The 21,472-nt window shown below is 45.7% G+C and overlaps 1 protein-coding gene across 3 annotated transcripts in view; it reads right to left on the bottom strand.

Annotated features, from left to right (window-relative positions):
* The window catches only part of CACNA1A (calcium voltage-gated channel subunit alpha1 A), a 225,827-nt gene that overhangs the window by 80,640 nt on the left and 123,715 nt on the right, over positions 1-21,472 (bottom strand). For 2 of the 3 annotated variants that reach the window (XM_036240416.1, XM_036240418.1), the window contains exons 7-15: positions 17,785-17,888; positions 16,581-16,696; positions 15,450-15,512; positions 14,386-14,475; positions 5,799-6,008; positions 2,221-2,333; positions 928-1,040; positions 659-790; positions 291-363 (exon numbers count right to left, since the gene is read on the bottom strand). In XM_036240416.1, coding sequence (XP_036096309.1) covers positions 291-363; positions 659-790; positions 928-1,040; positions 2,221-2,333; positions 5,799-6,008; positions 14,386-14,475; positions 15,450-15,512; positions 16,581-16,696; positions 17,785-17,888 — 1,014 coding nt within the window. The remainder of the gene's footprint in view (positions 1-290; positions 364-658; positions 791-927; positions 1,041-2,220; positions 2,334-5,798; positions 6,009-14,385; positions 14,476-15,449; positions 15,513-16,580; positions 16,697-17,784; positions 17,889-21,472) is intronic. The other variant, XM_036240417.1, reaches the window with a different exon arrangement.

Raw genomic sequence — 21,472 nt, forward strand, 5'->3', positions numbered from 1 at the left:
GGGCCCACACCTCAACCACCTCCTCTATTAGGATCTTACACTCAAGGCCAGCATTCTCTGCCTGAACCACCCCAGGGCCAGGTACCAGACAACTCAGGACAGCATCTATGCCCTGGAGCCTGCTGAAATTATTCAAACTAACCAATCCAAACCACTCACCCTGCCTCCCCCACTCCTTTCTGTGAAAACCGCAATAAAGGCTCCTGCCCACATTCCTCCTCCCTCTGCCTCCTGACTCTGGTGCTTTCTTGTGTGGCCCTGCACGGTGTAGGGCTGGGTGAAGGTCGTACCTGAAACACCGTCATTATTGCTGCTGGAAAAGTGTCGAAGTTGGTAGGAGGAGTCCCTTCATCGAAATTAAACCTGTGGGGAGAATGCAGACATTTCCCGTTGGCCCTGCCCAGGCGTTGTGAGGGCGTGGTTCAGGGTCTCGTTTCCAGGGCAACATCTCCAGTGTCTCTGTCCCCCAGAAGAGTGGTACCCAGGGCCCTGCCGGTCTGGGTGAGTGCACAGGGCATCCAGGCCACATGGAGGGCAGTCACTATGATGAAGGTGGGCCTGTGTCTCTGGAGGCACTGACTTTACTCTGTGAGGGCTGAAGGGGTCTCTGGGCCAGACCCCAGGGAGGCAGAAGTGGGAGAAGCTGCTGACCACTTACTGGCCGCCAAAGAGCTGCATTCCTAAAAGTGCAAAGACGACGATGAACAGGAAAAGTAGGAACAACAGGCTGATGATGGATTTCATGGAGTTGAGAAGAGAGACGACCAGATTCCTGAGAGACGCCCAGTACCTGCCAACAGAGGCCAGGGGTGGGAGTGGGGGGCTTAGGCTGGGCCAGGGTGGTGGCAGCTGAGCCCACCTTCCCAACATGCTCGAGGTGCCCCATCCCTCCTGGCCTCCCTGCCTGTCCCCCCCACAAAGACTTACTTCGTGACTTTGAAAATACGCAATAACCTGAGGGCTCGTAACACGCTGATTCCAAAGGATGTGCCGGGTTTTATGACGGCCCAGATGACCTCGAAGATGCTCCCAATGATAACCTGGAACACAGGATCTGCCCTCATGCGAGTCCTTGCAAACACACCTGGGCCTGAACCACGCAGGAACCCAACCCAACTCCCACCTCAAATGCAACCAGGGTGCGGGCAGACCCTTCTCATCCATTCTGTGTGTTTATTTATTAAGAGCTGAAAAGAGCAAAGAATTCCTGAAACACATAATTACAAAGTGAGTGCCCCTGCAGCTACCACCTATGTGAGAAAGAGGGCACGTCAGCACTCTGGAAGCCTCTGGGGACCCTTAGACATAACCACCATCCCGTAATACTGTAATTATTTCCTTGATTTAAAAAAAGTTGAGATGAAATGCACATAACATAAAATTAATCATTTTAAGTGTGCAATCCAATGGCAACATTCATTTGCAACATTGTATAATCATCATCTCTATCTAGTTCCAGAACTTTTCTGTCACCTTCAAAGGAGACCCCATCCCCATGAGCAGTCCCTTTCCATGCCCCGTCCTCCAGCCCCTGGCAGCCACCAGTCTGCTTTCTGTCTCTATGGATTTGCCTTTTCTGGACATTTCATATCAATGGAATTATGCAATATGTGACCTTTTATGTCCAGCTTCCTTCTCTTATCATACTGTTTTTGAGGTCTTTGCCTTTTTAAAGTATTCGAGTATCATCCCAATACAGCTTAGTTGTCCATCTGAACTTTGATGAGCAGAATGGCACACATGGTCTGGTCTGCTTTTGCGCAGTATCGTGTAGCCAACGGCTGTTGCTGTGGTGGGCTGCCTGGCACCGCTGCAGAGAATCCACTGCAGGGCTCCGCCACCACTTGCTCATCCATTCTACTGCAAAGGGATATTTGGGTCATTTGGTTTGGGACTATTCTAAGCAAGGCCGTTCAGAACATTCTTGTATGTGTCTCCTGGGCATCTGTGTGAGTTTCTCCAGGGTGAATCCCTAGCCGTGGCATGGCCAGGTCACCCCTGTTTTTCAAAGAGGGTCCACACACTTCCCCTCCCACTGGTAGTGGCTGGCAGTTCTGGGAGCCTATATCCAATGTTTGAGATGGTCCTCTTATTCCCGTTGCATTCAGCTGAGCCTCTCATACCCGGGGTGACCCTGCTCTCCCTTTCCAATGTCCCCAAGTGTCAGCCATGCTCGGCAAGAGCTGGAGAAGTGAATTCCTTAGAAACCAGGGCACTTACCCCACAGTCAAAACAGTTGAAGGAAGAGTGGAAATAAGGCCGTGTCCCAAGCCCGTACATTTTTATAAACATTTCGGACATAAAGAGTCCTAAGAAAATGAATTCTGCATAGTCTACAAGGGAGAAGGGGGAAAAGAAGGTTAGTTTTGTTGAAGGGCATAACAAAGTCAGGTGGCCCTTACTTTCCTGTTAATACCAATCCTGACCTTTGCCTGACCTGCCAGAAAGGGAGAGAGAGGATGGGCTTTGGTGGCCTTGGCCAAAGATTATGTAAGCCTTCCTTTCCACAAAACTCAGTGTCCCTCTCTTATTGGGGAGGGGTGACAAATGTCCCCTATCCGCCAACCAATCAACCAACTCCAGGCCAATCTTAAAAAGAGTAAGATGGAGTTAGCGGGTCTTCATCTTTTAGTTGTTGCTCTGGTTCAATGAGAAGGGTTGGATGTAGACTGCTGCTGAGAACCTTAGGTTTTGTGTTGAGTGGTGGGTTCCTGGGTTTGTTTAAAAAGAAACGAACAAACGAGTGAACTAACTAAATGCCTAACTAACAACTAACTGACTAGCTAACTGGCTAACTAACAAAATAACAATGGCTGGCCCTATAATGCCAGTGTGTCATAATCTAAGAATTATGATCATCCACTTTTATATGCCTGAGCTCCAAAGGAAAAATAGAAATAGAAATCATAATGGTGTCCTATTTGTAAGTCCCTTGTGTTAGAGATTTAGTTGGAGCATCACAGGGAACCAATCTAAGGCACAGTTTTTCTCCCAACTTGGAAAACTTATCTGATGTCCCCTGGGACTCCTGTCTTGCTGATGTCTAAAAGTCTTAAGCAAGATGAAGCCTTTTGTTCTTGTGTGGAAAGCATAGTGGTGTAATGCCTCTGGAAGAGGTAACACATAGGTATTTTTTTTATTTTGTGCTGACAAAGAAACGTCTAATATTAGGTCTTTTTCTGAGAGGGCTTCTTAGTGGGGCAGAAGAGCATGGGTACTCACCTAATGGATGGAAAACAGAGGTAAGCAGGGCATCTGAGGGGAGGAAAGCTTACAGAAAGGAAAGATAGAGGACTCACACTTCCAGGAATTTCCATTTGGGTCACATAGCTAATTACATTTGAAGGTCAAGGGTGTTTGTTATATCATTCTTTTTTTTTTTTAAACCTCACCTGAGGACATTTTTCCATTTGTTTGTTCAGATAGAGTGGAAGGGAGAGAGAGGAAGAGAGAGAGAGAGAAACATCAACGTGCAAGGGACACATCGAATGGCTGCCACCTGCACAACCCAACCAGGGCCGGGGACAAACTGTAACCAAGGTACATGCCCTTAGCGGGAACCGAACCCGGGTCTCTCTGGATCACAGCCAATGCTCTAACCGCTGAGCCAAACCGGCCAGGGCTGTTATATCATTCTTAAGAGATTGCCTAGTCCGGCCAGTGTGGCTCAGTGGATTGAGCGTTGTCCCATGGGCTGAGAGGTCCAAGTTTGATTTCTGGTCAGGGCACATGCCTGGGTTGCAGGCTCAATCCCCAGTAGAGGGTGTGTAGGAGGCAGCCAATGGATGTTTCTCTTACATCGATGTTTCTTTCTCTCTCTCCCTTGCTCTCTCTTTAAAAATCAATTAAAAATGTATTAAAAAAACAAAACAAAAAACATTCCCTTAGTTTCCAGGACCAAAATATTAGTGAGGGAAATATGTCCATAACATCTAGTGCATTCTAAGAACCACCAGAAACAACTCTGGGAGGACTTAAGAGTTTCCAAGAAGCTTGTTCCCTAGTTACCATGGAAACATGCTAGCCAGTGATGCATAAGACCTGAGAGACTTGGCCATAGCACCGGTAGGTCTGGAAGAAACTTCTGGGCCATTGAATCCAATTTCTACCAAGTCAGATGAGGAATTTGAAACTCAGAAAACTGCTATACTGATTCTAAAGACGTGAATTTTTGTTTACATTATGACATTTCTGAAATTGGAGTACATCTTAAAACTGGCATGTCCTAGTTTAAACAGCAGCATTGTTTTCTTTCTTAGTGGCACATAAGATAAATGAGTACCTTCTAATTGAAGATGTCTTCAATTAATGGATATGTTAATGGCTTGCCCAAGGTCACAGGGCAAGTCAGAGGCAGGCATTGAGAACCTAGGTCACCTGGTGGCCAGGGCAGGGATCTGCCATCAGACACAGCTTGGAGTCTGAGTTCAGATCTCGACGTCATCATTAACTAGCTGTGTGACCCTGGGAAAACTACTTAATTTCTTTGTGTCTCAGTTTTCTCAAGTGGGAATAATTAGAGAACCTTTACGGACACAAAGGCCCATGGCAGAAAGTTCTAACCCTCTCTTGCTGAACCAGGACAGACAGAGCAAGGTGATTAGTTGGGGAGAATATGAGAGATTAAAAATAGACTATCAGAGGAGGTTAAGACTAGAAGTAGAGAGTTCTCATTTGTAAGAGATTCCAGAGGGACCACATGCAATTACTAAGGTTGGAACTAGGTCAGGGCTCTCAGAAGGAGAACTGGCCTCTAGGGGGTGTCCTGGGAGGGTCAGCCAATGTGACTGGAAACAATGAGGGTTACAAGGAAACAGTGACCTGGACCAGGTCCAGGCCTTTCTAGGCTGAAGTTTCAACTGTCTCCAGTGGCTGTCTGGGTCAATTCTGAACATTGGAAGGGCAGAGGATCCATTCACAGACCTAAGTCAGACAAGCCAGTAGATGCAGGAAATAGACAGCAATTTTGGTAACTCCTCACTCAGGGGCCACAAGCCAGAGCCAAGGCATCCACCTGCCTTCCCCACTGCCCAGCCACTACTCTTGTTGATTCCTCGGAGCTCTTTACTTTTAAAATCTTGGTCAGAGGTCTCCCTACTTTTCATTGCTTCTCTCAACCCCACCTGGCCATCCATTTTGATATTATCTCATGTTAATTTCTAGAATCTGGGAATAGGGCCAGAAGGGCAAAGCCTTGGGAGTCCTGGTACTCACTGAGGGAGCAAGATGATCTTGCATTTGTTGGAGGGGATCTTCTAGGAATAAATCCCAAACACAAGGAAGTCAAACAGAGCAGGAAAGGAAAGAGGAAAGAAGCAGAAGGTTGATAGAAGAGGGGAGAAGCAGAGTTAGAAATAAGGAGAGAAAATGGGACCATGTTTTGTCCCCAGGGCACCCCATCTCTCAACCACAAATTATTTATTTTGACATTTCTAGAGATGCATCTAAAAATTACCTGTATGTTTTTATCTCTATCTGGCTTTCTTGTGGTCTCTGCCTCTCTCTGCCTCCCTTCCATTACCTTCTTCACCAGCACCCATGTCTCTCTCTCAGAAAGGGATCACAGATGTATTTAGTGGCCCGAATTTTAGCTTCTAGCTCTCAGGCCCAAAGAAGTTGAGGCCTGTCATTGTGGCAGCAGCAACATCAGCGTCAACCCCAGTTGTAGACATAGCCAAATGAAAAGGCAGGCTCAGCAAGGACCAAAGAAGAAACACATACTGCCAGAGAAAGAGAACTGGAAAAAGGTGCGAGGAAGGGATCAGGGAGCTGGCAGGGCAGGGCCAGGTGGTACTCACAGAGGAAGTCGGAGAGCCACTCGGGCTGGTTGTAGTGAACGATAGCAACACACAGCGTGTTGAGGGCTACCAGACTGAGCACAGTCCAGTAGAAGGCCTGAGTTTTGACCATGCGGCGGATGTAGAAACGCACCCTCCTCTCTTTTTTGTGAAAAAAAGTCGAGTTCTCCAGCTTGGCACTTTTAATGCTGGCTCGGGCAAAGGGAGACCCTGCCAGGGAAAGAATGGACAATGTCAGGGCATTCCTGTGGAGGAAATTAATCAACGCACAGCCCAGGCACGGATTATGGCCAAGGGATCCATTAGCCACCCCAACAAGCCCGCTGGCCCAAGGGAACCATCATGTCCCAAGGGCTTAGCTTTCCAGAGATGGAGCTTATGAGGAGATGTCCCTGAAATAACAGTATTGGAAATAACCAGAAAACTTAGGGTGTCAATGAGGAGGCTGATGGCTCTCGTTGCCAGATCCAACCTTCTGTGCCTCTCCCTCTTGGAGACACCTGATGACTCTGGGGGTCATACCATGGAGCAGGATGAGGCAGGGACGTCTGCTTAAGATCCCCCAGAGCAGAGGTAGAAAGCAGAGCTGCATGGAACATGCTTGAAAAGCCTCCAAAAGGAGGCATGGACAGGACCCTAGTTTTCCATGGACACTTCACTTTAGAAATGACTGTTGAGTAATGAACCAGTTGTGCTCTCTGCCTGAACATGGTTTTACTCTTAAGCATTTATGAAGTACCAACTGTGTGTCAGGCTCTGTTTCAGGAGCTCAGAATACTCAAGTTAACAGACATACTTCTCTGGGACTGACACTTCAGTGGGGAAGATAGACAGCAAACATAATATAATAAAATAGTTAATAGTGTAATGGAAGGTAAAAAGTCCTTTGGAAAAAATAAAAAGTAGAGCAGATCCTTTGGAAAAAATAAAAAGTAGAGCAGAATAAGGAGATTGAGAGCCCCAGAAAGGATCACAGGGCAAGCTTCAGTATTAAATCAAGTGGTCAAGATGAAGGTATTGACCTAAGTCACTTTAGTATCTTAGGCTGAATAAACAGCAAGTGCAAAGGTCCTGAGGCAGGAATGTGCCTGCTTGACATATTTGGGAAACAGCATAAGGAGGTCAGTGTGCCTGGAGTGGAGTGGCAGAGGAGAGAGGGAGGAGGTGAGGGCAGGTCGGTAAAAGGCCTTGTGTGCTGAGGGAGGACTTTGGCTTTTGCTCTGAGGTGGCAGCCATGGAGGGTTCTGAGCAGGTGCTCACAGGTGCGCTCTGGTTGCTGTGGGAAGAGCAGACTGTGGAGGGCATAGGCAGGAGCTGTGGGACCAGGGAGGTGGCTACTGCACTATAGTCTAGGCAAGTGATGATGGGAGCTGGATTCTGCCATGGCTAAGAAGAATGAAGAGTAGGCAGATTTGAGCCCTGGCTAGTTTGGCTCAGTGGTTAGAATGTCGGCCCATGCACCAAAGGGTTGCAGTTCGATTCCTGGTCAAGGGTACGTACCTGGGTTGCAGGTTTGATCCCTGGCCCTGGTTGGGGTATGTGTGCGCAGGAGGCAGCCAATTGATGTGTCTCTCTCACATCAGTGTTTCTCTCTCTCCCTCTCCCTCTCCCTCCCTCCCTTCCACTCTCTCTAAATATTAATGGAAAAAATATTCTCAAATGAGGATTAACAACAACAACAAAAAAGAGTAGGCAGATTTGGGATATATTATTTCAGGTAGATTTCAACACTTGCTGATGGAGCAGTGTGTGTATGAGAGAGGGAGGAGTCCAGGATTTGGTTTGAGCACCTGGAGCAGGGTTCTCAACCTTCCTAATGCCGTGACCCTTTAATACATACAGTTCTTCACGTTGTGGTGACCCCCAACCATAAAATTATTTTTGTTGCTACTTCATAACTGTAATTTTGCTACTGTTATGAATCGCCATCGGAAATATGTATTTTCTGATGGTCTTAGGCAACCCCTGTAAAAGGGTCATTCGACCCCTGAAGGGGTCGCAACCCACAGGTTGAGAACCGCTGACTTGGAGGGACAGAGCTGCCATCCACTGAGATGGGCAGATTTGGGGGGAGGGTTAGGGCTCAGTTTTGGATGTTAATTTTATCTTTTAAAATACCTCTTCTTATAAATCTTCAATTGCATTCATTTGTTTATTTGCTCTTCATTGGTTCATTCATTCTTTCATTTATTCATCAGATTTTTCATTTGTTAGTGTGCTCATTTGTTCATCCATCCATTCATTTGTTCATTCATCATTCACTCATTTATTCATTCATCTATTCGTCCATTATTCATTTGATCATCCATGCATTCCTTCATTTGTCCATTCACCTGTCCATCCATCCAGCATGCTCATCAGCCCCATCCCACCAGCCAGGCACAGGACACAGCCAACATCTTGTAGGACGCCACTTCCTACTGGCAAAATTCTAAACAGAGGTTGCAAGTTGGCACCCTAGGGGCCATACTGTTTTATCCTGAGTGTAAAAGCTGGAATTATTGGTCCACATTGAAAAACTGGAAGACTTTTCTTATAGATTTCAGCTTCTCATGAAAGAAAATAATTACTGACCTTTATTGGACATTTAGTAGGCACCAGGGATAGTGGGGGACACATTTTACATGAATCTGCTTGCTCCTCATTGCAACCATAGGAAGTAGAGACTGTTGTTAACCCATTTTATGACCAAGGAAATGGAGGCTGAGAGGGGTCTAGGGACTGTTGGGAAGGACTGTTGACGCAGAGCCTGGTTGGCGTGTGTGTGGGGGGAGGCTATGCCCTGTACTCATCCTGGAGCATAAGACCTTGGTGAGGGACCACATTCCCACCTGGCAGCAGTTGGCCAGGCTCGGTGGCTAGACTCTCCCCGTATGTCCATCACCTGCCTGACTCCATAGGACTTGAGAATCCCAAGGAAGCTCCACAGAGTCCTTCCCACTTGGGGTATCTCTGGTCCCTGATGCTCCCACAGAAAAGCTCAGACCCACAGGCATTCACAGGGCTTGGCAAAGAGGAATGAGATTATTGAAGGTCTCAGGGGTCAGAGAGGGATGTTCCATGGGCAGAGAAAGGAGAGAGAGAGATCTCACAATGGGCAGGAGCCTCTGACTTTCATTTTTGTTGGAGCCACAATGAAAATCTGGCTCCATCACCAACCAGTGAGTGACCTTGGGCAAGTCACCCTGCATCTTGGAACTCCAGTGCCTCCATCTGTAAATTGGGCACAACCACATTTGCTACCTCAGAGGGGAAAAATCGATGGGTAGATACACCTTAGCGTGATGCTAGCATATACTGATTATTAGGCCTAAAATCTCCTACTGAACCCCAAGATCTGAAATCAAGACAGTCCACATGCCAATTCATTGAGGAAGTCTTTCCTGACCACCAGGCCTGGAGACATATCCCACAATGGGCATAATGAATATTAATTGAACACCTACTACGTGCCAGGCCCCTATACTAGCTACATGCTCTGTTTTTGTTTTTGTTTTTTTTTTAAAATACTTTCTTGTCTCTACTATTTCTCTGTGGTTGGAATTATAATTGTAGGCAATCCTTAAATTTTTTTTTTTAATCCTCACCTGAGGACCCTTTTTTCCCCATTTTTATCTTCAGATAGAGTGGAAAAGAGAAAGAGAAAGAGAGAGAAGGAGAAACATCAATGTGAGAGAGACACGTCGACTGGTTGCCTCCTGCACGACCCCGACCAGGGCCAGGGACCGAACTGCAACCAAGGTATGTGCCTTTGACTGGAATCGAACCTGTGACTCTGGTCTGTAGGCTGATGCTCTACCGCTAAGCAAAACTGGCCAGGGCTCAATCCTTAAAATTTAAAAATAATTTTAATAAGATACTTTATGAAACTCAATATTTCCAAAATATTATCATTTCAATATGAAATCAATATAGAAATATTTTGGAGAGATTTTACACTCTTTTTATGGGTACTAAGTTTTCCAAATCTGGTATATTATTATGAAACACATCTCAGGTCAGACAAGTCATATTCAAGGGGTCAAGAGCCAGAGGAGGCCAGCACCAGTGTGTAAAGTTCCAGGGTGAGGACAGCAGTATGTCACCATTGAGGCTTAATCTGGGGATTTTGGGCAATTTAGATGCCCTTAAAATTCTTTGTAAATTGAAATAGGTGCTGCTCAAACCATGGGTTGAACTGTGTCCCTCAAAGAGATGTGTTGAAGTCCTAACCCCTAGCACCTGTGAATGTGACCTTATCTGGAAATAGGGTCTTTGCAGATGTAATCATGTTAAGATGAGGTCAGACTCACTTAGAGTGGGCCCTCAATCCAACGACCAGTGTCCTTACAAGAGGAGAAGAGACACAGAGACTCACAGGAGACCATGTGACAAAAGAGGCAGAGATTGAAGTGACGCATGTACGAACCAAAGATTGCCAAGGATTGCTGACAGCACCAGAAGCTAAGAGAAAGGCATGAAACAGATTCTCCCTCGGAGCCTTCCGAGCAAGCACGGCCCTGCCAGCACCTTGACTTCGGCATGGACTCCCAGCCTCCAGACCGAGAGAGAACACATTCCTATTGTCTCAAGCCGCCCAGTTTGTGGAGTTTATGGTGCTCTGTGCGGGCAGCCCCAGGAAACCAAGGCAGCCCACATGGAACTTAGGTCATTAGAGTCTGATTTTTCTAAAGAAATGGTGGTGTGATCGTAGTTTCAACTTTCCCTACAAATGACTCAAGTCCTGTAAGTTCATCAATCATAAATTAGGCCACTTTACAATGTGTTTGTCTACTGATCTGACATTTCATTAGAACTGCTATTATTATTATTATTATATTTTTTACAGAAATCAAAAAAGGTGAAGAGAATTCCTTGTCAGGACCCTGGAATTCTGGAGGGCTCTTTCCGGGTGGTGTAGGAAACCACTGGCTAGGATGGGGGCCCCTTCCTGGGCGTTTTTGAGCTCCCTGGTAAAGAAACGGAATTTTGGTGGGTTTGTTGGTAGCAAACTTGGTCCCGGCAGACCAGGTGACTGGCCTGTGTTTTGAATCCTTTTGGAAAGCTGAAAGTCACCTGCTTTCTCAATAGGCACCGTAGAACACCGTCAGGTCCTAGTTAGCTTGACAGCTTCCTACTACAGATCCTTGTCGTCCGTTTATCATGTTTATCGAATGCCAGCCTGAAACCTGGGTCCTCCAAGGAGCATATTGTCTTACGTCAGCTACAAATTCAAGAGCAGGGTCTCCCACAGACAAACTCCCTGTGAATATCTCTCATGGTTTCCTGGATCAGCCCCTGTTATGGGCTGAACTGTGGTGTCCTACAAAATCCATATGTCGAAGTCCTAACCCTCAGGACCTCAGAATGTAATATATTTGGAGACAGGCCTTTAAAGAGGTGATTAAATTAAAATGAGGTCATTAGGTTGGGCCCTAATCCAATATGACTGGTGTTCCTATAGGAAGAGGAGATTAGGACACAGACACACAGAGGGAAGTTGATGTGAAGACACAGGGAGAAAAGGACAATTTTCAAGCAAGGAGAGGGACCTCTGAAGAAACCAACCCTGTTGATGCCTCCAAAACTGTGAGGAAATAAATATCTGTTGTTTAAACCACCTAGTGTGCTATTTTACTACGGTGGCCCTAGAGAACTAACATACTCTCCCCATCCCACGTAAAACTCAGTTTAGAAATGCCTCCTCCATGAAGCTTTCTTTGCTTTTCCATCAAATTCTTCCCTGCCCTATATAGCCATGAAATTCCTTATAATTAGTCTCCATTACTTTTACGTAATTTTAGATTTACCCAATTACCTTTCTGATTTCAAAAGTAACACATGTCACTAATTCGCACATCCCAGAAAATATATCACGTAAAACATGAAAATCCCTTCCAATCCTCCAATTTCCACATCTTTTAAGTACTTCTTACACTGTGGAGAAGAAAAGCGCCCTGTAATAAATCTAATCAAAAGCAACCTCACAGGGTGATCTGATCATAAATTCCTAACTGGGCAGATCATGGAGGGTAGTCACACCCCAGGCATATAGTTTTTGTAAAAGGTTTTTCTTTGCCTTAAGCAAGCCCTGTGCATCACTTCTGTGCATCTAGGTTAACAGACCTTTGAAATACATCTTTCTCAGACCCAGTGGAGGCATAACCACTTTCAAAGGAGCACATTATCTTAACTATCCTGTAATCCAATCCCCACCTTGCTTTCTCTCACCCTCATGTAATCTTCCTTACTTTCCCTCCTTAATCTCAAATGTATAAAAGAAGCTGCAAATTGTCATTCTTCAGAGCATTTGAGGTTTTACTTCCTGGCAATGTCATCAATTTGGCTCAAATAAACTCTTACAAAAATTCTCTACAGCTTTGGACATTTCTTACATTAATATACTCCTTAATAGTGTCTTTAAAATGGGATCATACATTTTACATAATGTTGCACAACTTGCTTTTTACACTGATAAATGTATCCCAAACATCTTTCCATGCCAGTAGTAATCTTGTTCTTTTTCCTGGCTGCATAGTACTCCTCTGTATGTAAACACTATACTATCTTTAACTATTTTCCCATATTTGGACATGTGTGTTGTTTCTGGGTTTTACTTTTTTGAACACCAGAAACAATGCTGCTGAGAAGAAGCCATACATAGATCTTCTGCATATATGAAGAAATGCTTTGAAGTGGAAATGCTAGGTCAAAGAACAGAAACCTCTAGAATTAAATAATTTCAAATTATTTAAATAATGCCAAACCATACACTGCAAATCATACTCCTTCCAATGGCATATAACAATATCCATTTCCCCACATCCTTGCTGACATTGGGTAATATCATTTTTCATCTTTCTCAACAATTAAGGAAAAATAACATCTCTCTGTTCATTAAGAACAGGTATCTAGTCTTATTCACAGAAGAAATCCTGACTTGGGGATCAAGTGCCTGTCATTTAATAAATGTGGTATGAACAAAAAAGATTACCTCTCAAAATACAACACAACAGATTTTAAAAATGGAGGCAACCTAATTTGTAAAACATCAAGGACAGACATGACAATCAAATGCAATGAATGTTGATGGAGTGCTTATGATCCTTGAGCTTGCTGGGAGGACAGAGACAGGTGTATCCACACGTGGGAATAGAACTAGTTTATCATCAAGGGAAAGAGTGTTCTGCTAGAGATTAAGAATGTAAATGAAAACAAGCATTAAGGTACCATTACAAATCAACTTCGCTGGGAAAGGAAATGAACTGGGTAAGACGCAATGGCCGGGGTGGGGAATCTGTGAATGTATGGGTGTTTGGCAGGTTTATAAATGGGTTCAGTGTTTTTGAAACTCAGAAGTGCTCTGTGAATAATGAGTTGAAAAGCTGTTAATATCTTTGATCCTATAATTATTCCCAAGGAAACATGCCAAAAGGGTGGGGGTAGTAATTGTACATAATGTTCACAGCAGTGCTCCTCGTAAGAGCAAACATTGGAAACAGCTCAAACACCATATAATAGAGCCATAGCTAAGCAACTCGAGTGTAGCCACCCTTACGGAGTACGAGACTGCAATGGAAATTCTGTCAAAACTCAACAGTAAGGTGATTTTTTCACTCGGAGTGAAAAAATCACAGTATAAAATAGTTGGTGCCAGTGGATTAGAAATATGTGTATATATTCAATTCTCCCCTTCTTTTCCTTCTTCACTGCCCCCCATATCCTTTCTTCCTCTCGTTCCAGCCACACAGTTCCCCCATCAGCCTAAATGCTTTCTTCCTTCTGTGTCTTATGTTATCTCCTCTGGCTAGATACTGTCTCACCACCTCGGTCATCTTTGGCATTTTAAAACCTATTTCAAAAACTAAGATATTCTCCTTGGAGAAGGTCAAAAGCAACACAGTCTCAATCAAGAGGGGTAAGCAGGAAAAGGGTAGGTGTCTCCTCCCACTGTGAACTCTGCCCTTTGTGATAACGAATGGCAACGGTCTAAACACAGCCTTCTACATGCTTTTCTCTGCTTTCACTGCCAGGGTGAACTCCTTTTCAGCCTTTAGTTCTCAGCTCCAATGTCACCTCCTCCAAGAAGGCCTCCCTGATCATACCTACTCTCCCAAGGCTGGCCAAGCCCAGGGCATCTCCTCCGCAGTGCCATTATCATGACAGGTTTATTTGTGTAATGATCTGTTTAATATCCATTTGTTACACTAAATGGCAATCTCCATGTGGGAGGAATGTGGTCTCTGTCTTGTTCACAACTGGGCAACTAATAAGAGCAGCCACTTAATGAGTCCTAATGAATAATATTATCATCATGAATAATGAATGAATAATAATATCATGAATAATGAATGAATAATGTCAGGCAACATTACTGGGAGCTTATTTTTTTTGCCAGGTGCTGTTCTAAATGCTTACTGTGGATCATTTAGTCTAATCCTCCCAACAATACTAGAAGACAGGCACTGCTGTTATTCCCATCATCATGTCATCTGCCCAAAACACACAGGTGCAAAGGGGCAGAATCGAGACATAAACCCAGGCAACCTGGTGCCCAGCCTTCAACTCCCACCTCTCGGGCAATCAGTGATAAACAGGAAGGACTCACCCACAGAGGCGATATCGGCTAGCTGATCCTCAGCCTCCTCAGGGTTGAGCAGGTCTGTCTTGCTCTTTTTGATGGTGGCTCTCCGCAGAGCTCCAACAATGGAAACATGGCAAGAGAAAAAGACGTGACTCTTTTTGCGATAGCAACCATATCCACGGGGCCAGGCACTCTGCCAGGGACATTCTAGGTGTCATTGGATTTAACCCTCATGGCAGTCCAGTTTGGTGGGAAGTAACAGTATGCCCATTTTACAGATGTACAGGCTGGGGCTCAGTGAGGTCACATGACTTGTTCACTCTAAGTCTGGGATCTCAGCCACTGTATCCCATCTGGGAGTCCTGGGGCTGGATATACAGCGACTCCTATGAAGACAGTCCCCCCTTAACTTTAGCAGGTTGTTAGGCAGGTTGGGACTGTGGACACCCTCCCTCAGTATTTAGTCTTTACTCCCCTAAGAGCTCTCCAGGGGACAATGAATTGAGACATTAATTTCCAATAAAGTGACTTAGACATCCCCATGGGTAAGCTCTTCCCTTCCCTGTAAATAATAAACCCAGTTTGTAACCTATGAGATGGAGTCTCAGCTCCTTTACTTCCTTCTTAGACCTGGTATTTTTCAATCAAAACGTGTTCCATTTTGCTGAATTTCTAACACATGAGACTACTGTCCTTCATAGTAAGCTGAATTCTTGGTGAAATTATTATTAATTTTTTAAATTTACCAAACATAAAGGGTGCTGACCCTGAGCTGGGTGCTGTTCTAGGCATTGGGAAGAATAATGTAACCTCACATTACGGTCACACCCACTGTGCAGGTGAGTAAAAAGGAGGCACAAAGAAGTCGGGCACAGGTTAAGGCAGAAAGGGTAGGCCAGGAGATGTGATCTCTGCCGAGGCCCGGAAATCCCTCAAGGAAGCAGATTTCTGCCATTCCCCGTATCTTCCTGACCCTGACCCAGTCCTATGTTTGTTCTCGGCATCACCCTGAACATCCCTGGAGGCCCCTTAGGACTGAGTGGCCTATTCCCCCTTCCCTGGGAACCAGCCCGAGTCAGGTTCAGAACAGTTACCATCAAAGGGATGCCTCTGCTCCCCGTCAGTTTCATCCTCGGCGAGGATCACCTCTTCTGAGGAGGAAGAGCACATGGTTAAGTTCTAGTGCTTGGAGGACTCTCCGGGGATGGCTTTCCTTGGACAGACAGGGGAAGGGTCTGCCCAACCACCTCCCCGTGCTGATGGTGACTGCTCTATCAGCCAGAAATGTGCCGCTCAGTTATTTCTGACTCCCAGCCTCACTTCAGCAAAAGTAGAAATGGCCAAATTATCCTCACCTCCCTCAAAATAAAAACCAACATCCTTACCATAGCTTATAAGGCTCTGCCTGATCTAGCCCCCGCCACCTCCCCGCCTTCCTCTCCCCTTCGCCTGGCTCCAGCCACACTGGCTTCCTCGCTGTGATTCAACTCCCTAGCTCAGGGCCTTTGCGCCGGCTGTTCCCCCTGCCTGGAATGCCCTTCCTCTAGATACCCACATGCCTCCTTCTTCACTTCCTCCAGGTCTCTGCTCAGATGTCACCTCCTCAGAAAGACCCCCTCTGATCGCCCTGCCTCCTCTGACCGTTTTCTGTCTCCTACTCTGTTTTATTTTTCTTCTTGGTATGTGGCAGCACCCAACAGTATATGTCCTTGTTTATTTTCTGTCTTTCTCACTAGAATATAAGAGCCCTGTGGGCAGGGATTTGGTCTGTTTTGTTCACTGAGATATATTTAGTGCCTAGAACAGTGCCTGGCACACAGTGGGTGCCACTCAAGTGTTTTTTGAATGGCTGAGCAAATAAACATGTGTGCTCACTGTGTGTCAGGCACTGCTCTTCCTAAGTGACTTAGCTTGGATCAGCTCACTGAAATCCCAATAGCCCGGTGAGGTAGGTGTGTTGCTAGGAGGCGGCAGAGCTGGGATGTAAACCTAAGCCTGGTTCTAGAGCTCGTAACCATTATGCGATGTCCTATCTTGGCTTTATCCCAGAAGTTTTACTATCTTCTTCTGGATTCTGGTTGCTAAAAGTTGGGACTACCCGTTCAGTCCTCTTTCTCCTCCCATTATAACCCTTGCCTCATCTGTCTCCAAACTGCATGCGCAACTCTGACTGTGGCCTGGGATGTCAATACCTGGGTCTCAGGATGGAAGGGCCTCACCTGCTTTCGAGATCCACTCCATGTAGCCATTGAGCTCTCGTTCGATCTGCTGCTGCCGCCGCAGCTTCAGAAAAGCCCGCCGGTTTTCTACCCGCTCCCTTTCTTTGGCAAACTCCCTGCAGAAATACACAAAACACAGAAAAGCCGGGGTTGGCCATTTTAGAAATTCTAGGGAGTGTGTGTGTGTGTATTCGGGGGTTCAGAAGTTTCTGGAGGGCAGAGGATTTCAACAAGTGGAATCAAGTCTTCTGGGAGAATATCAGAATATCCTAGAGGTGGGTATCTCTGCCAGCTTTCCACATTTCTCAGCAACTGTACCCAGCGGGTTGGCATAAACCAGGCCATGCCAACCACTGCCTTCTGCATACTCCATTCTCATTCTCTGTGCTCCTGGCTCCTGAATGTTTTCAGCTGTGTTTTAAGTTAGGCCAATGAGACAGGTACTGATGATTTCTCCAACAGCCTCACTTCCCAGATATAGGCCCACCCCTTCCTGCTTCCCTCCTTCCTCTTCCTGCTTGGAAGTAGATGACCAACTTAAGAGTGTGAGGCAGCCATAAAATTGAAAGTCTCTGATAAGGATATCAGAGTAGAAATCTAGAAGGCACTGGGGTCCCTAGTGCCCATGGAGCCACCACACCAGTCCCCAGACTTCTGGTTGGTAAGAAAAATGAAACTCATTTATGATTAAGCCAAAAAAAAAAAAAAGAATCAATTCTGGGGATGGAGAACAATATGTATCATGAAAATGCATGTTTGCCTGTAGGCTATAATTTTATATTTGGGAAACAGGGGAAGGAAAAACCCAACATATTGGCCTTTTACATGTAAATCATAGAAAGTAAAGCTATGTAGAATTTTCTTGTGTGGTAGGTTGTGGGTCTGAAAATTTTGGGAAAACCTTCTGAATGAGAGGTGCGCACTGGAAAGAAGCCCCCCTTCGCCTGGGAAGAAGTAGCACAACGCCAGGGACACAAGATGGTAAGTCAAGTCTGGGCTGGATCTCAGCCCCCAAGGGTCCCTTTACTGGGTTCCCCCAGCAGTGCACGACCCGCACACTGTACATGGCCTGCCGATAACTGTCTGGCGAACCTAAGACAAGGGAAGAAGGCTGTTCCCTGCCTGGAGAGAGAACAAAACTCTGATGGCCTCTTCGGGCAAAGGAGGACAAGGAAAGCAGGGCGGGGGAGTAGCAAAGACTTACCCTGACAGCACGCCCAGCACGAGGTTCAGCATAAAAAAGGAGCCAATGATGATGAGGGGGATGAAGTACAACCAGTTCCAAGTGTTCCCTGAGGCATCGTTGCTCTGTGGGAGGTAAGGAGGGCGGCAGGTGAACGCTGAGTGGGACTGAGGTCTGACGGGACAGCTTGGGTAGGGGAGTCCTGGACATTTCCTGAATGTCTGTAACATATGGCAGCCCAGAGAGGAAAATGGAGCACAGGATCGACCAGTTGTGGGGGACCCAGGGGTGCCACTGAAAGGTCAAAGCCCCCCTCCTAACTGCACTCCTCACAGGAACTGGAAACCAGCATGACTCTCAGGAGACTCCAGGAGGAGGCAGTAAAAACAAAGCTCATGGAAATGAAGGAGTGAACCCCTGGTTCCTTCTTTTTCCCCTGACAGTCACCCTCCCTTAGAAGAGGTGCAGGGTCTGACGGCTGATTTAAATCACCAAGCCAGACAGCAGGGCTGTGAGCCTTTTCCTCAAGCATTTTCATCCTCTGTGTTCTGCTTCCTCAGTGTCAACCACACAAAATTCCAGGAAGTGCCCAGCTCAGTTTTCAAGGGGAGAGAAGTCCACAAATGGAACATTCTTCTCTGATATGGAGAAGAGAACGCTGTGGCAAGAAGGAAGTAAAAGGAGGGAGGGAGGGAGGGAGAGAGAGAGAGAGAGGACTCACAGAGTACTTACTGTGTGCTAAGGAGCCTTCTAAGCACATTATTTATAATAGCTCATTTAATCATTTAATCCTCATGACACCCCTATGTTATCATCATGCCCATTTTACAATTGAAACGGGGGCCCAGAAAGACAAAATTGCCAGCCCAAGGTCACGAAAGTAGACAGTGGCAGGGGGATTTGAACCAGGCAGCCAGGCCCCAGAGCCTGTGCTGGGGGAGCCTTAGCTTCGGCAGCCAGAGGAGAGAGCGCCTTCTGGTGGGTCACCAGCTCTGCGACATCTGCAGAATGTGGGGCTCCCACATATGGCTTTAAAAGCTCACCTTTAAAAGCATATTCAGTGCTGCTGTTGCCCAGCAGAAAGGCTAACACGAGAAAGACTAAGTGGTTCACATCCTTGCCTGCAAATAATTACCACCTGGAGAACTTCCAAGTAATACGGATGGCCAGGCCCCAGCCCAGAAGATTTGATAATTGGTCTCTGGTGGATCCTGCATGTCTATATATTTGAAAAAATCAACTATATTAAGGTATAATTTATATACAGTAAAAGTGTACATTTCAGTGTGTTCTGACAAACATTTACAACACGTAGCCACATTTCCATCACCCCCAAGCATCCCTCATACCCCTGTGCGGTCAATCTCCACCTCCAGACCTAGACACCGACTAATCTTTCTGTCTGAATAGATTAGTTTTGCTTCCTCTAGAGTTTCAAATGAATGGAATCATCCTGTACATATCCCAGTGCTGGCTTCTTTCACTCAGCATAATGTTTCCAGTGTGTACCTGCAGCGTATTACTATTGCATTGCGCGCATGCGCCACAACCTGTTTATCGTTCTTCTCATGAGGGACATTGGTTGTTTCTATTTGGGGCTATCATGCATCTCTGTCTTGCATATATTCTTAAGTATTGTGATGTGCTGCCAGGGTTGAGCATTGAGAACCACTGATTCACCAGGGAAGAACTTTCCATGGGGAGAAAATGACCGTTCTCTCTCTTTCCTGGAGTGAATGTCTTTCTGCAGAAGTGTCAATAGGTACTTTATATGTGGAATCCTATTTTAAAGAGCTGCTGTGTAAAGGAAGCAAATTGGTAGAAGGGGCAACATTTCTATAGGGCACCCAGACCCTCCCCAATCTGTCTTGGACTCAATTTGGGGGATGGTTGGATTGAGGAGTTTGTGCTTATGCAGAGATGCACCTTTGAGCCTGCCAGCCCAACAGCACTGCCTTCCCCAGTCACTAACCAGATGTATACTAAATTTCTGTAAATTAAAGAGAGAGAGAGAGAGAGAGAGAGGGAGACAGACACTGCCAGGTTGTTACCGAATCACCTCCAAAATTCAGGTTCATGTACCTGATGCGCTAGGAGGACAAAACGTAGAGACACGGCTTGTGATAGAGAAAGGATTACTCGATTTAGCCAAAGCAGAGGACAGGAGAGCAAGATCTCTCCAGTTTATCCCCCAAAGCAAAAGCAGGCAGTTTTTATGCAGCTTAAGGAGCCCGGGAGGGTAAGTTTCAGGGAGCTGAGAGAGAAGTCTGTTTCTTTAGTCATCGATAAGGCTTTTGTGTATCGGACTCCTGGGCGTCAGCAGCTGGTGGAAACTTTTTAAAATCCTCACCCAAGGATATTTTTCCATTCATTTTTCAGACAGAGTGGAAGGAAGAGAAGAAAAGGGAGAGAGAAAGAAACATCGATGCGAGAGAGACACATCAATTGGTTGCCCCCCACACGACCCTGACTAAGGCTGGGACCGAACTGCAACTGAGGTGTGCGCCCTCAACCAGAATTGAACCCGTGACCCTTTGGTCTGTGGGCCAATGTTCTAACCACTGAGCCAAACCAGCCAGGGCAGGTTGCAACTTTCTTAAAGGCATTTACTCCTGCAAAACAAACTTAACAATTCTCCTGTGGCCCAGGAGTTATCATCACCTGCTTGACAAAGAAACAATATTTCAGCAACACAAAATTATATTGTGAGAACAAGGGGTGCTGAAGAACTGAGATCCTACAAAATACCTCATAATTGTGCACCAGTGACGTTATCTTTAAAGCAGAAGCTAGACATCTTGTGACTATTGCCATTGTCTAAGCTGTCCTTGTTTTGTGCTTGACTAGTTGTATTTTTCTATTCTCTTAGGCAAAGTGTACTTTTTAAAAAAATTTTTTTTTTATTTTTTGTGGTATATGCCCCTAGTGGGAACCGAACCTGGGACTCTCTGGTCCACAGGAAGATGCTCAACCGCTGAGCCAAACTGGCCAGGGCCAAAGTGTACTTTTAAACATTTCTCCTGGAACGTGCTTTACAGGCAGCCCTTCAGAACATGACTAATGTGCTTTCTTAGTCTGACTCTATGCAATAACCGAAGCAATTGAAACAATGAAAGCCTACACCTGTATTCTAATTAAGAATTTAATTATTTAATTCTAGCTGACAAAAATACTGGGGGTATTAAAATCACAAGGGGCTTGGCTACAAATCCCCTTTTTTTTTTGTTATAAATCCCTCAATCTTGAGGGATAGAAGTGTTTATTGGTTTGCTCTGTGGTACAGTTAGAGCGAAGTTTGGGGGGAGAGATGATATTTTCTATCTTGTGTAGAAGAAGGTGTTATTAAGTTTCCTAGAGGACATCAGTCCAGTAGTCACAATATCTGTTTTCTTGTCACCTTTGCAAACAGTGCTTTGGGGAAACAAGGTCGTCCTCTTTTCAACATCCCCAAGTTCGAGGTACGAGACCTTCAAGGCAGTTCCGCTGGCACAGCAGCTCCGGCCCCGATTTAAAGTGGCTCCATTTATATTACTGTTTACATTGCCCCCTTCTGATTAAGATCGTTTCTCAAAAGTACTGCAGATAATCATCAGAGAGCAGTTCCGATCAGTAACTGGAAGCATCACTGGTCCTCTGTCGTCAGGTGAATCTGTGGCGGACCTGAAACACTCGCATGCTGCTGATGGGAGGGTGACATGGTGTGTGAGTT

The sequence above is a fragment of the Molossus molossus genome, unplaced genomic scaffold (genome assembly GCF_014108415.1).
Source record: "Molossus molossus isolate mMolMol1 unplaced genomic scaffold, mMolMol1.p scaffold_m16_p_4, whole genome shotgun sequence".
Classification (NCBI taxonomy): Eukaryota; Metazoa; Chordata; class Mammalia; order Chiroptera; family Molossidae; genus Molossus; species Molossus molossus.